Source organism: Balaenoptera borealis (genome assembly GCF_965194805.1).
Source record: "Balaenoptera borealis genome assembly, chromosome: 1".
Classification (NCBI taxonomy): domain Eukaryota; kingdom Metazoa; phylum Chordata; class Mammalia; order Artiodactyla; family Balaenopteridae; genus Balaenoptera; species Balaenoptera borealis.
In genome coordinates, this window is record NC_138860.1 from 160,419,224 (window position 1) to 160,434,686 (window position 15,463).

Below are 15,463 nucleotides of genomic sequence, written 5' to 3' on the forward strand. Positions count from 1 at the left end.
ACTGGCTGTGTGCCGCGTCCACGGGGAGCCCACAGTGTCAGGCTGAGCGTGTGCTCAGGGACTCTTGGAGTGGGAGCGTCTCAGCTGAGAGTCTCTAGGAGACACGAGGAAAGAAGGCCTTGGCTTGGCTTTCCTCTGTGCAGCGGTGAGTACCGAGCACTTGCTGGGTATCAGGCACTGAGCTAGGCCCTGGGGATGCGCTAGTGAAGGAGGCAGATGTGCCCTCCGCGTGGGGTTAACGGGGACTACATTGTGAGAGGCCACACAGTACACACAGCTTGACAGGCACCGTGAAGGAGGAGTGGCGGGACCCCCAGGCCCAGGGGTGTGGGAGAGGGCTCTGAAGGAAGGGGCCTTTTGGCAAAGCCCTGAAGGAAAGAGGAGCTGGTCAGACAGTAGCAGGCGGTGGGAGGGGTGGACACGGGGGAGGGAGAAAGCCAGAGGAAAGGGACTCAGAGGCACTGGATGATGTTGTGTTGTTGATGGGGAAGTGCAGTTAAGAGAAGAGCTGGAGAGGTAGCTGGGCCAGGTGGTGCCCGGGGCCTTCTGCACCCATTGAGTGAGGGGCAGGGCTTTATCCTGAGAGCAGGGGGAGGAGCATTGAATGGGCCCCTGGGCTGGGAGGAGTGGCAGGACCGGATGTATTTGGGGAGAGCCCGCTCTGGATGTTTTGTGAGGAAAGGATGCTGCGGGTTAGGAGAGGGGATGGTGGCCTGGGCTAGTGGTGGCAAGGAGGTGGGCCTCCCTGGAGCATATGTGGGATGCGGCATTGACGGGCTGTGGCGGTGGATTGACAATGAAGACTGAAGGGAGTAGAGGCACCAGGGATGCTGGCCTGGCCACCACGGGATGTGCATGCCGTTTACTGACGCGGGGACCCAGGAGGCGGTAGTACAGGTGGGGGGACATGGAAACGTGGTTCAGGGCACGTGGGCTGTGACCACCAGGGAGATGCCGAGGGGGCATTTGGATGTAGAGCAGAGGGGTCAGAGCTGGAGAGAGAGACAGGGAAGCCATCAACATCCAGGCAGAAAGTCAGGCGTGTGCGGGGAAGCTCACCTGGGGGAAGATGTGAGGGGAGAAGAGGGCAGGTTGGTGCCTGGGGAGCACCAGCATGGGAGGCGGGGGTCAGAGAAGGAACTTGCGGAGGAGACCCGGTCACCAAGCCAACAGGTGTCTCCAGAGGGCGGGCAACAGGGCAATAACGCCTCTGCCACTTGGGTTTAGCAGCCTGTGTTGTTGGCAGGAACAGTCAGCAGGGGAGCTGGGCTGGGGCGGTGAGGAGGCGTGACTCTGCCAGCATGATGGCCCTTTCCAGACTCAGGCTGAGAAAGGAAGCAGACAGAGCGGTCGCTGGAGCGGGCTGAGGTCCAGGGGGACTTTGGGGTTGGTTGGTACCGAGAGAATTGAGCTTGCGTCCGTGATGGTGGGATGTGTCCGAAGGCGGAGGCCTGAATCTGCTGGGGAAGGGGTGGGACCTTATAGAGAGGGGCCTTGCACAGGCTGGAGGGGCTGACCGTGAGCTGGGAAGGGGAAGAGGGTCCAGCTCACACTGGACAGCTGCCCCATATCTGTCCCTGGACTTGGCCCTTTGGGAACCACAAAGCTGTACAACCCCAGTGGCCTTCAAGGAGCAGAGAAGTCAACAGGCTCCAGGCTGGCCAACCAGGACTGTCCTCTTCAAGTCTCAGGACCCCCAGTGGCCACCCTCCTCCAGATATCCACAACCTGGACCCCCCTGGCTGCCTCCTCCTCTAACCTCTTTTCTCTGGCTCCCAAATCACATTCTCTCCTGGTTCTCTACCAGGAGATCTCTGCTTGGGGGTGGCTTTTAGTGCCATCTTTCTCCCCGCCCTTACATTTGGGTGCCTCCTGGGCCCTCTCACTGCCCTCTTCCTGTTTTCATACTCTCTTGATCTGAGCCTGCCTGCCCCAAAGCCCGTCCATCCCCCACGAGGGGTGACACGCGCTAAATCAGTCTGCTAGGAGGCCACCCAGACACGCGTGTGAGGGGAGGGACGAGGGCTTCATCATTTCCCAGTCCTCAGAGTCTGGAAACCAGGGGCCCTGCACTCTCTCCCCCATCCCATCTCCAGCAGAGCCAGAGGCTCTCAGGACCCAGATTCCAGCCACCTGGCCTCTCACACGGCCTCCAGGGATCACTTGGGGTCATAGCGGGAAGTACCAATAGCTTTCAGGAGCCTCCTGGGGTGGCTGGCCCACCCGCTGCGCCTCAGCGCAAATCTACATGTCCCATCCTGAGTCCCATGGATTTCCAGCTGTGTACTGGACATTTCCTCAACTCACTCTCAGGATCATCTCACACTCAGCAGTTAAGGACAAGGGTCCTGTATCGCTTCTGTCTAAGCCCGCAGATGGTACCACTTGAGCTGGCCAAGTTGAAAACTTTTGATCTTTGTTACTCCTTCATGGTGGCCCCTGCGTCATCCAGATGGCCACCAAGGCCTGTAGATTCAACGTCCAGAAGGACTTGAATCTCTGTCCTAGAACACGTGCCTTGTACCCAGATTCTAGGTCTCTCTTCTTCCAGACCATTCCCCATGGTGCCAAGGAAGCATCTTCTCTTTAGACTTTGTTTATCTTTAATAAAACTTCGATCAAGTCTCAGCTTCTTAGCGTGGCATTCAAGGCCGATGGTGATCCAGCCTGTCCTGCCCTCAAACACTCCAGGCCTCTTAAAGCACCCGTGCCTTTGCTTCTGGGGTCCCTGCCTGGGGGCCTCCCTTCCTGCCTCCATCTCTCAGCATCCTCTCTGGCCCCTTCCAGCCCAGGCTCCTCCTTTGTGCTACCCAGCAGGTTGTGCACCTTCCATGGAGTATGACAAAGTGGTGTCTGGGGTTACATACATGCCTCCTCACCCCACCCCCAAGTCAAGGCACCACCCTTGGAGGGTCAAGCAGAGTCCTTTCTCTGTGTGTGTGTGTGTCTCCATTCAGGCGGCTGCAGGTGGTTTAAGCTCGCTATGGAAGGAGAACGAAGGGGCTGAGAACAGCCAAGGTAGACGGACTCTAATGCCTTCTTCTGAATTGGCTTAAGCACAGGGGGAATCCCACATGTGGTAGCAGTCAGGACGGCTGTGGGCCTGGGTAGGAGGGGGTGAAGGAAGGGGGACCCCGACGGCGCCATCATCGTTGGAAGGGGGGGGCTGTCATGGACCCGCCAAGCAGAGCCAAGTGGAGGCTGGTGTCCAGTGCCAAGGGGAAACCAAGCCATTCGCACTTCTTTCTTCTCCAGATGGGAAAAGGGTGCCCCAGCTCAGACTGGGTCCCAGGGGGACGAAGGGACCTAGGAATTAAAACCCAGGTAGCTGGTTGAGGTCTGGGGGGCGTGCTGCGTGAGGGTGAACTGCTGGCACAGGGAGGCAGACACCCCCTGCTTGCCCGCAGGGTGCTCTCCCTAAGAGCAAAATAAGTCCCTCTCCCCTTAGCCCCCCATGGCCTTCCATGCCTCCCCTTGAAAGCAAGATGGTGCTTTGCCCTGGATCAGGGCAAGAGTTGGCCCCCAGCCTGAGGACTGGGTGCCTAAAAGTGGCCCATCAGGACCTGTAATAGGAAGAAAGGGTGGTTTTAGACAACTTGAGAGGCACCGGTTGGCCAAAGTTGAGGCGATCCACTTGTACTCTTGGACAGCAGTCCGTGTGTGAGCGCGTGGGCACGCATGTGTGTGTGTGTGTGTGTGTGTGTGTGAGAGAGACAGAGAGAGAGAAAGTGTGTGTCACTGCATGGGTGAGGGTGAGTGTGCCAGGGTGTGTGTCAGTGTGTGAGTGTGAGTGCATGTGTTTGCGTGTGAGAGTGGGGAGGTGATGTGAGTGTGTGTGAGTGTGTGTGTATGTGTGTTGGTGATCGCTGTGCCGCTGCCTGCCGGCTCCCTCCCTCAGAGTTCCCTCCTGCAAGCCCATCCTTGTGGCATCCTCTCAGCTGTAAGCTGATGGCCCCAGCGGAGCAGGACTGAGTCCCAGCCGTTGTCACGGCCTCACCTCCCCCCAAGCCCCTTCCTGCCTCTCTGCACCACCCCACCCCCGAGTTTGGGTGCCAACTCCTGGGCAGGGGGTGATGTGCGGGGTGAGTGTGGGCACAGGCAGGCCTCCTGCAGGCCAAGAGACCACACCTCTCCCAAGGCACCCGTGCCTTCAGATCCCCAGGCCTCATGAGTCAGAAAGCTCTTCTCCTGGAATTATGCCAGGATCCCCTCCCTGGACCCCGTCGCAGCCTTCCACGTCCCCATCGAGACACTCACACATCCACAGCATTAGACCAGCACGGCATTTTGACAAGGAGGGTATCAAGTGAGCCTGTGAGACTCGTGGGTTCCTTCCGAGTGGAAATAAGAACATTCTGATTCTGGGCCAAGAGCGCAGTGGCGCTGAGGCCCAGCGGGTGGGCCAGCCACCCCAGGAGGCTCCTGAAAGCTATTGGCACTTCCCACTATGACCCCAAGTGACCCCCGGAGGCCGTGTGAGAGGCCAGGTGGCTGGAATCTGGGTCCTGAGAGCTCCCGGCCCTTGCTGGAGATGAGACGGGGGAGAGAGTGCAGGGCCCCTGGTTTCCAGACTCTGAGGACAGAGAAACGATGGAGCCCTCGTCCTCCCCTCACACGCGTGTCTGGATGGCCTCCTAGCAGACTGTTTCAGCGCGTGTCGCCCTTTGTGGGGGATGCACGGGCTTTGGGGCAGGCAGGTTCAGCTCAAGTTCTGTCCCTTTCTGGCTGTGGGAGCCTCAGGCTCTTAAGGGCTCTTTGTGGAGATTGTGATTGAATTCGGGCAAAGCGCCCAACACAGAGTGAGCACTCCGTCAGTGGTGGCTGCCAGAGCTGTGGTCGTTATCTGTTTCACTCTCTTTGTCACACGGTGGCCCAGAGCGGCTGCTCTTTGGGAGCAGAAGCTGGCACCGAGGCCGGGTCTGGACCGGAGGCCCTCTGTGCCCCTGTGGCTTCCCTCCTGGCAGGGAGCACCAGGGTCTGCCGCCTCCGAGGGAGAGAAGGGGGCAGCCCCCCTGTGTGAGGGCAGGGCAGGTGCAGGGCTCCCTGGTGGATCCCCCCACCCGTGGTTCTCTCTGCTCCGCGACGCGTCCTCCTCTCCCGATGCCCCTAAGGGCCGGATGCAGCCAGGAAGCGTGTGCATCTTCTGAGGTGGGAACCTGCCTCTTCTCCTACTTTTTTGTTCCTTTACCATGACGCCTGTTGCTCATAGGTACAAATCAAACGAAGAGTATGTATATGTGCGAGGCCGCGGCCGAGGGAAATATGTTTGTGAGGAGTGTGGAATTCGCTGCAAGAAGCCCAGCATGCTGAAGAAACACATCCGCACCCACACTGACGTCCGGCCCTATGTGTGCAAGCACTGTCACTTTGCTTTTAAAACCAAAGGTAAGAGACGGTCAGCGGGGCACTGGCCCTGCCCGCTGCAGGGAGCTCCCCCCTGGGAGCCCCAGCACAGAGCCCGGGGCCCGGACCTCTCTGCCTGGGGCCTGGGCACCCCCGATTCCTGGGCTCCCCAGTGACAGAGCAGCCGCCTCCAGACTGGGCAGTGGCACCCCTCGGCTGCCCTGCCCGTGCTCTTGGATCCCACGCCGGCCCCTCCGCCCTCCACCCCTGTGATTCCCACCACGGCCAGGCGGTGGCACTGTCGCACACAGTTCCTGGTCTTGTATTTGATCTCATCACCCCTTCCTTTTGCATGTCTCCTTAGCCCTTTATCCACCGACCTGATGAGCTCCAGCATCCACACTGGTCACTGCCGCTCTTGAGTTTGGAAATCCATTCCACCCCGAGCCACTTAACACACTCGCATGGTCACCTTTCATGCCAGACTTTGCCCCTGCCTCCACCCCGCCTCACCACTCAGACCACGTTCCCGCTCCATCCAGCTTCTCTGCAGCTCTTGACACAGGGCCGGGCTCTCCCCGACCCCCGAACGGCAGCCCTGTCATTCCTGCCCCCGAACACTGCACAGCAGGGTCAGCTCAGGCTCTGGCAGTCACCTGTGAAAGGAAGGAAGGCTGGCCGGTGAGGGTACGCAACCAGAGCGCTGTGATGGGTGATGGGGGGTGGCCAGGGCCACTGCAGCCACCCAGGACCCGGGTGTGGACCAGTGAGGCCGTGTCCACGAGACTTGGACCGAGTTCTTTGCTCCTTCCGCTGGCTGCTCCCACAGGGCAGGCAGGAAAGGCATCGCAACCCGCTTCTTCCTTCCTGGTAGCTGAGCAGACTGAGGTGCCTCAGGGGGAAGCCTGGGGCTCTCGAACCCCTGGTGGCTTCAGCCTCTCGTGCTTCGCAGTTTCCTGGCTCAGGGTTGGGCACGAGGGTCCTGCCTTCTCCTTTGGGCAAGTTGGGGGCCTCCACACCAGCCCCCACCAGAGCCACATGGTTTTTCAGTAGATGGAACTGGAGAGCTTTGACGCCTGTTGACCTTCCATTTGTTGGTAAAGCTGCTCCCAGAAAGAGCAGTGGGCAGTGGCTCTGAGGAGGGCCCCTCGGGTCTCTGAGCCTTCCTTACTTCCTCCTCCTCTTGCTGGCCCCTTCCGTTCTCTTGGTGCTAGGGCAGGGGGCAGTTGATCTCATCCCCTCGCTCATGGCCCCCTCTCTGACTGGGTGCCCATCTCTGGTCTCCTGACCCCATTAGGCTGCCCTCCTCTGTCCTCTCACCATCATTCTCAACTGGAGCTCAAACCTTCCCACCAAGGTTTTGGTTTGAATAGAGGTGATCATCCTCCTTCCTCGCCCTGACCCTCTTCTTTCTTGGTGTCTCATCAGCAACATTCCAAAGGGCATTCAGAGAGAACTGATAGGCCTGGAGCCCTGCCATGTCCAGGACAGCTCACCTAGCAAGCCTCGGTCCTGGTCGTGGGCTCTGTCCCACACATGCCCCCTACAACCCCACCTTCTCTGGCCTTAGGCAGCCCGTTGGGACTTTATGGTGGAGAGAGATGGGAATAATCCACCAACAGTTCAAATAATGGCCTTTGCCTCTGAACGCCAAAAACCTTTTTGTCCAAGCCCCACTTGGTGCAGAAGATGGGTCCCTCGAAACAGAAATGACTGTTAAAGCCGGAGCTGTAACTATAAGCCAGGACCCCTGCCTCCTGGACATCACCCCCACCACCTTCCTCTCTGTGAGCAGTTGCCCCCTTGTCTGGAAGGAGTGGCAAAATCAGGTGGCCAACCAGGTGGCCTCCAGAGTGGATCACAGCTGCTGGCCCTGTGCCCAGGGTGTGTCCAGGGGGCCCCACCATTCTGTTCTCAGCATGAGGAGCCCAGTCCTGAGAGGGTCTCCCAGCCCAGGGCCATGAAGAGCTGCCCACCACCGTGGAGAACCGTCATCCTGCCACGTGAGACTGGAAGGACCCATGGGGCTGAGTTCCCAGCCGGAGCAGTCTCCCAGAGCAATCCCTGTTCGATTCCCTCTGACTTTATTGAGAGGAAAGGCCTGGTCTTTTTCTGTCAGGTCTGCGAGAGGCCTGGGTCCCTGGCAGGAACACCCCTTTTCCAGGAGATTCCTGCATTGGAAGCCACGTGCCGAGCTATCTGCCGTCCCTTCCTGGGTTCCTCTGAGCCAGCACACAGCCCTGGAGGGTCCAGAGCTCCTAACCTGAGGGGAGGGTCTGCAGGCCCTCTGAGTGCCCTGGGGGTGGAGCCTGGGGTGGAGCCCTGAAGGGCCCTCCCAGGAGGGTTTGCTCTCACCCTGTGATGGGGGGAGGGCTGAGCTCTCTGCAAATGCTGCTAGAGGCTTCTGGAAGATGACACCTTCCAGAGCCGGAGCAGTGAGCACATCCAAAATCGTGGAATGTCAACCTCTGGGACTTAGAGAGGGGCCAGTAAGGGTGGTGGCAGGTGGAAGCAGAGCCAGCTCCCTCTTGGCTCTCTCTGAACGAGGCGGGGAGCGAGGGAAGCCGCAGGACACTGACACTCCTGTTTCTCCCTGGAGTCATGGACCCTTCAGCCACCAGCCCAGATGCCAAAGGCCTCCTCCTCTCAGGGTTCCTGCCTCCACACAGCTGCCTCCATCTCCTCCCTCCCCTCATCCTCGGGCTCGGGCCCAGCCAGGCTGCGTGAGAGATGAGGCTGGGTCAGGTGGTCCTCAGGGCCCTCCGTCACGACCACCTGGCTGCACCCAGCCCGGGAGCCCTTCCTGTCTGTCTCCGTCTACCTGTCTGTGTCTCCGTCTCTGTGTTAGACATCGTGGCAGCAGCTCCGGCCCCTGGGCGCTAGCAAGGGGTTGTCTCAGTGGGTGTGGCCAGGAAAGGCCCACTGGGATGTCCCTGTGGGGGTCTGGGGTCCCATGTCATCTTCTCAGAAGGTTCCCAGAGGCCAGCAGAGTGGCTGTGCTGGGTACAGGCTGTTGCACCGATCGCCTCGGGACAGAGCTGGCAGTTTGGGGCAGGCCTCAGGGACCGAGGGAGGGCGGTTGGTCAAAGCCCAAAGCTGAATGGGGCAGACAGGGTCACCGGCTGATGCCCTCAGTGGAGGGTCCGCCTCTGTTCCAGATGCCCATCATTTTCCATCCACTTGCCTTTCCTCCTTCATTCCAGGATTGTCGGGGTTTTGGTGGGGGGCCGGGACAACGGTGAGAAGCTGTGGATGGACTCTGCTTGGCAAGCCCAGGCTCTGACCCTTGACAAGGAAATGGTGTCCAGGCCAAAGAAAGACACCTGAGGTCATTTGGTACACCTCCCTCAATTCACAGAGGGGGAGGTAGACCCACGGAGGGGAAACCAAAGAGGGCGCCGGATAACACTCAGGGCTGCGCATCTGGCCCTGTAACCCCATGGCCTATCTGGGCAGCCACTCAGACTCCCACCTCCGCCCTGCAGCCTCCAAGGGCAGGGGCAGAGGAGAAGCTGGCGTCCAGGGGCTGCCCGGTGCCTTCTCCTGGGGGTTCCTGAGCCCAGACTGACTGGTAAAGCCAGCTACAACACAAGCATCACCTCAGTATCTCTCTCCTCCACACCCTCGTGACTGTGGCAGAGTCCCCCGGGTGCTCAACAAAGAGCGATTACTGGGGGGGGGGGGCACACAGTATGGGAAGGAAGGAGGTTCCACGTGGTGGGCACCTGCTCTCCGCCTGGCACTCTCTGCTGGCACTCTGCATGTTTCCCCATCAGCTCCTCCCAGCGTTCCCAAGAGGTAGGTATTACTTTACAGTTGCAGAAACTGGTGCTCAGAAGGTTAAGAAACTTGCCCAAGAGCACACAGCTAGCAGGTGGAAGAGCCCAGACTCAAACCCAAGGCCATCAAGCTCCTACACATGCTGGTTCTGTTCTGCCAGAGTGGAGCAAGCAAGGTCTCTGGAGTCCTGAGACCTGGTTCCACGTGGGGCTCTGCACTGGCTAGCAGTGTGGCTTTGACGGGTTGGTTCGCCGTGTTGGTGAATGGGAGCCCTCCCACAGCATCCCGTCACCTGATAATCTCGTCTAATGGCATCATCAGCACCAGGGCCGGGAGTTAGAACAGAAGCAGGAAGACCCTGGGCCTGGTGGGTGTGGATTACATGGTCTGTGAGATTCCTTTCAATACTTTGCTTCTGTGATGAGAAGAGCATTTCCCACTCATGCTTATTATGCGCCCATTGTGTGCTCAGCATCTAACTTGGTTGAGTAGAGACCCGAACCTTCCAGGCAGAACAGGTACAACAATAACGTCAGAGCCAGAATGAGCAGTGCGCATAGTCCCCTGGGGTCTGGGATAGTCAGGGGGTGGCGGGCTGGTCTCAGAACCTCAGAGGATATTCAGTTTCTCTGGCCCGTGGAAGACCCCAGCTGCCTTTACCACCCCCTTGACGTGCTGCTCAGGCTTTGCCTGCTCACAACAGTGAGGGCAGAGGCCCATGATGTTGGACAGGGAATGTTGGGGACCCTCCGGCCCTGGAATGACTCTGGAAGTTATGGCTCTGCTCTCCATTTGGCCAGGAGTAGAAGATCCAGGTTTCTGTCTAGTTAAAGGAAGAAAATCTGACTTGGGAAGGATGGAGTCACAGAGTAGGACTAAGGGAAGGAGAGAGGAAAGAAACAGCTTCTCTCCATCCTTGCCGCCCTAGACCTGCACACCTCAGGCAATCTCAGCTTAAGGTTCCCTTTACCCTCTCAGCAAAACCCTAAGGTTCCTTAAAATTCTCAGAATGATTAAGAAGCACCCTTTGGTTCATCCATGGACCCTCTCTCCCTATTCACCCATCTATCCACCCATCTATCCTCCTGTTTATCCATTTCTCCCATCCTCTCATCCGAATAGTTGGTCTTCCTATCCATTTATCTTCCCATTTATTTTCTCATCTTATCTGTTCCTCCACCTCTCCCATTTGTCCTCCCACCAATCCGTCCTTCCATTCACCTGCCCATTCTTTTATCCTCCTGTCTGTCCTCCCATGCATTTGTGTGTGCTGCGTCCAGCCAGCCAGCCAGCCAGCTATTCTCCCACTCACCCAGGTCTCCTCCTCTCCCATTCTCCATCCTCTCATATGTTTATTGATCAATTTTCCATCTATCCTTCCATTTATTTTTGTCCTCCATCTGTCTATCCATCTGCTTATCTACTCATCCAGTATCCCATCCATCTGTCCAGCTCCTTCCCGCTCATCCTATTCATCACTCCATATTTCCTCTTACCCACTTATCCATCCGTCCATCCATCCATCCATCCGTCCATCCATCCATCCATCCATCCATCTCTCTATGCGTCTGTTCTTGGGAGTCTATTCTTCTCTCTTCCATCTATCTGCTCAAACTTGCTAACTGATAAGATTAGTGAGACAGAGCACCTGACTCAAGGAATTTACAATTTATTGTATGAACTACCATATGGAAACTCAGCAATCGACAGAGCAACAGTGAGCACATCACAGTGTGGAGGCGGCTGCTGAGCCCAAAGGAACACCCCGAGGCATCTGGCCTGCATCCTTCAGAGTCAGGCTGGGGGTCCTCCGCTGCTCCTTCACAGAACGTGCCTGCCCCCAGGGCTTTGCGGCCTGTGAAGCGCTGTGCGCACGTGGTGGGGAACTGGTGTCACTGTCTTTCCCCTGATTCCACAGAGCAGCCACCTCTGCTCTTCAGCCCACTGGGGACAGAGTCAGCCGCGCCCCGAGGGCTTCGTAGGCTTGGGGAGGGGCAGAGCCTTAGTTCGGCCTTCCCTGCACACACCACCACCCCCGGCCGTGTCTGCACGGCAGTGACTTTGGAGGCCCAGGAAGGGGACATGACTCTCTAAGGAAGTCAGGACTTGGGCCCCAGCCTTGTGGCGCCCAGGTCCAGGTCTAGCAGATTTCTCTACACCTTCTGCCCTCTCTCCATTTCTAACAGTAACTTTGTCCTGGTTCCTCTTCCCAAACCCTAAGATTCTTCCCTGGGGGCTGCCCTAACAGGGTCCTCAGCCAGAAGGGCACCCTCAGCACCCATCCCCCATGCTGGGTTAACGGGAGCCCTGATCTCATCCCGGTATTTGAGATGGCCGGTAATCCTGTTTGATGAGTGTCACCAGCTCCTGGGCCCAGAGTTAAAGGCAGGAAAAACTTATTGCACATGACTTGTCTTTTAATTTATTTTTTTGTTTGTTTTTTTAATCAGCATCTCACTTCTTCATTATACCCTTTGTCCCCTCACACCCCTCACCCACCCTACCCCAGCTCCTCTGTACCATCCTGCACGGGGTCTGTGGCTGCACATCCCACCTGAGCACCTGGGCGGAGGGACGTCCCAGCACCTGCCAGCCAGGCGCCGCCCTGGGCCCCTGCCCTCCAGCCGAACCTGAGTCTGTTCTCATTCCTTTCCAGGGAATCTGACTAAGCATATGAAGTCGAAGGCCCACAGCAAAAAGTGCCAAGAGACGGGGGTGCTGGAGGAGCTGGAAGCCGAAGAAGGTAATGAATTGCCAACTCCCGCCTCCCCCTTCTCCCTCCTCCCCATCTCCCCCTTCTCCTCCTGTCCCCCTTGCCCTCCCCTTGCTTTCTGTCCTCCTCTCCTCTGCTCCGCCTCCTCCTCTCCTTCTTCTCTGCCCTCTCCTCTGGTTTTCCCAACTGCAGGGAGACAGAGGTTAAATTCACAGGATGACCGCTCCCCCTCACAGCGCGTGCTGGGAGCCATAGCTGTGGTGCATTAAGGTCTGCCAGGCAGGTGGCAGGTGGAGCGCCCGGCACCCCGTGGGTGCTCAGTGAATGTACGATGAATACATTAACACATGAGTAATTACAGTCAACATTGATTGAGCACCCACTCTGTGTCAGGCATGCTCTAGACACGTGCCATGATTATCTTGGCAAATCCTCACGGTGACGCTGTGAGGTACACACCCACACTCACACTTACACACTCTGGGCATGAGCCTGACACCCGGGCCTTTTAGAGCTAGAGGTTTTCAGACAGACCTGACAGCCCCATGTCACCTCCCAATCCCATCCCCTATCCCAGCACCGCACCCTGACCTCAGTCCCCCGTTAGCAAGATTAGAGCCACATTAGAGCCAGTTTCTGAGAAGACAAGGCAGGGTGTGTGGCTGGGCCCTGCCCAGCCTCAGCATCCAGGGAGGAGGCCAGAGGGGCTTTTTTGGCAGGTAGATGAGCGGCCAGAGGTACTCCTCCTGCACTGGGCAAACCTTTGACCAGATCCCCTAAAATCAGAATCAAGAATTACAGTGTGACAAAGAGAGGTGTGTGTGCCTGTGTCTCGTTTGTTTTTGTTTTTCTGATTTGGGAATGTGTCTACAGTCTTACAAAAGAGTTAGGTCACATTTCCTTTTAGGTGAAATAAATCACCTTTATTGAACAGAACACAGTGAACTTGGGGCTGTACCCCCGAAAATGAGGATGTGGGGTTACCATTCTTATCAAAAAAGCACATCAGGCCATTTACAGATGTCTCACTGAGTCCTCGTAACTGTGGTAGAAACTTGTGTTGCCCCGTTTTCAGTTGAAGACATTTAGTAAAGCTCAAACAGGTAAAGGCAGTTGCCCGAGGTCAGACAAAAACGCTGGCTGCAGTGCCTGGTGGGCTGGATGGGGCAGCTGCACCCAAGCCCAGAGCCCTCCATGGGTGGGAGGCGGGCGTTCCGACTAGCACTGCACCGGGGGTCCACTGAGGGACCCTGAGCGGTCCCTGCCCCTCTCCCACCTTCATTTTCCCAATGAGGCCAAAAAGGATGACCTTATTTGAGGATGAAATCAATGCATTCGTTCCAGAAATAATTACTGAGCACCAGACCCGTTCTAAGCCCTGTTCTAGGTGCTAGAGATTCTGCAATGAACGAAACCTAGTTCCTGTCCTGGGGAAGCCTGCATTCTAGAGGGGAGCTGGGCAATGAACAAATGTGGAATAGGGCAAGGGTGATGAGTCTGAAGCAAAGCATCCGTGAGGGGCTGGGAAGCGTGGAGAGTGGCCTCTGTTCGGGTGGTGTGAACAGGGAACAGGAGGCGAGGTGTCAGGAAGCCAAGTGGGGCCTCTTGAAGGGCTCTCCCTGCAAAGGGAACAGCAGGAGCAGAGCTCCTGAGGGCCGGAGGCGGGGGGAGATGAAGTCTGAGAGAGCCGTGGCTGTGAAGGCCAAGGGATGGACTTGGCCGCCTGGTGGAGCAACGCCCTCTGCCGTTCCCTGACGCTGTATGCAGAGGATGGCCGGTAGGGGGCGCGGCTGGAGGCAGTGATCCAGGCTGAGCACGTGTTGGACTTGGGTGGGCCGAGGGAGGTGGGGAGACGTGGTCGGACTCTGGATGCATTCCGCAAGCAGAGCCGAAGGGGTTTGCTGACGTAGTGGGGCGGGGGGCGGGGAAGCAGGAGGGAAAAAAATAGCCAAGGATGACTCCGAGGTTTATGGCCTAAGAAACTGGAAGGATGGAGTTGCCACTTCCTGCGATGAGGAAGGCTCGGGGAGGAGCTTGCCTGTTAGTCGCGAAGTGACGGTTGGGAGCACAGCTTAGGAACGACTGCCTACGGGTGGCCGGGCGGGCGCCGCAGCCTCGCCCCTGAGGTTGAGGAGGTTGAGCACCAGCGCCACCGTGTGGCCGGACCCCCTCGGCGCCCCAGCGCGCTTCATTCCTCCGGTCCCAGGCCGCAGAAGGGCGGAGCTTTGTGGAGCCTTGACAGTGAGGGGCGTTGGGAATGGGCCGTCCGGCTGGGGCATCCCATAGAGCCCTGAGCGAGTCCAGATGTGGGGGGCTTTGCGAACCCTGTGCTGGGCAAGGGACCCTTGGCTTCCATCACTCCTGCTGGGTGCCTGGGGCAGGCCACCGGCCCTCTCTGCCCCTCAACTTCCTCATCTGTAAAACGGGACTTTAGGATCCTTCCTGGTGAATATCAGGAGCCGCTGGTCCTGACTCGGACTAGTAGCACTACCCCTCTGACCTTCAACTGCAAGATGAGATGCTCTCATTGCTGCCTGTCTGCTGAGGTTGTGAGGTACTTGGGATGAGAATAGCTAAGGTTTATTGGGTACTTAATAGGTGTCAGACCCTCACGATCCTCCCGGCAGCTTCATGAGGTGGCTTTTATTAGTCTTACTCACATTTTACAGACAAGGAAACTGAATACAGAGAGAAAAACTAAATTATTCAACATTATACAGCAAGGAAGGGGTGGAACTAAGGTTCAAACCCAGACCATTTCCTGCTTCTCAATGCATAAAAACATTTTGAAACTGGCAGTGTCATAATGCAAGGGTTGTAAACCTTAGTCCTGGGCTCTCTGGGTGATCTTGGGGAAGCACTTGCCTGCTCTGGGCCTGGATTTCTCCACATGTAAATGAGAGGTGAGGCGAGGTGAGCTCCAGGGCCCCCGCTAAAGTCTTAGGCAAGAAAGTAAAAGCGTGGGGCAAAACTTAGAAATGTTTTGCACCCCCTCGCCATCCCTACTCCTTTACCAATCCCCAGCCCCTTCCCCACTCTCACTGTTCTGCTCCTAGCTGCCAGGAGGCCATGCCCTTGGCCCCATGGCCCTCCCTTCACCTGCCAGCTCCAGCTCCACCCCATAGTTTTTGACCTACATCCTCTTGAATGCCGACTGTCATCCACTGCAGGCATCTTACTGCTGTGTGTTGAGCTGTTTGGAAGCACAAGTGCTGGGCTTTCTACCCCCAGGGCAGCTCTGCATGGTGGGGTCCAGAAGCCTGGTTGCACCAGTGGCCTGAGTCAGCTTGTGTGTCCAGCTCTCTTGGTCAGTAGTTGAGTGGGTACTGACATGAGCTTAGTGTTGGGCCAGCGGGGCCCAAACCCTCAGGAGCCTGCCAAGTGGGCTAGATGTTAGCGGAGCTCCCCCTGGAGTCCTGATTGCTGCCGATTTCATAGATCCCCAAACTAGGCCTGTGTCCTGTTAGCGGTGACCCAGCTGGTTGGGCTGCGCCACCAAAAGCCAGACCAGGAGGCTGGTATTTCAGAGCTCCATTACCCCCCAGCTGAGAGTACCAGGGGTTCTGCAAAGACAGTACCTTCTCTGGACATGAGTGGCTGGAATGAGGCCCTGCTCTGCAGCCAGCC

The 15,463-nt window shown here is 57.6% G+C and overlaps 1 protein-coding gene across 9 annotated transcripts in view; it reads left to right on the plus strand.

Moving 5' to 3' along the window:
• Nucleotides 1-15,463, plus strand: part of HIVEP3 (HIVEP zinc finger 3) — a 515,337-nt gene that overhangs the window by 495,562 nt on the left and 4,312 nt on the right. For all 9 annotated transcript variants that reach the window (XM_082387505.1, XM_082387507.1, XM_082387502.1 and 6 more), the window contains 2 exons: nt 5,210-5,385; nt 11,780-11,866. In XM_082387505.1, the coding sequence (XP_082243631.1) occupies nt 5,210-5,385; nt 11,780-11,866 (263 nt within the window). The remainder of the gene's footprint in view (nt 1-5,209; nt 5,386-11,779; nt 11,867-15,463) is intronic.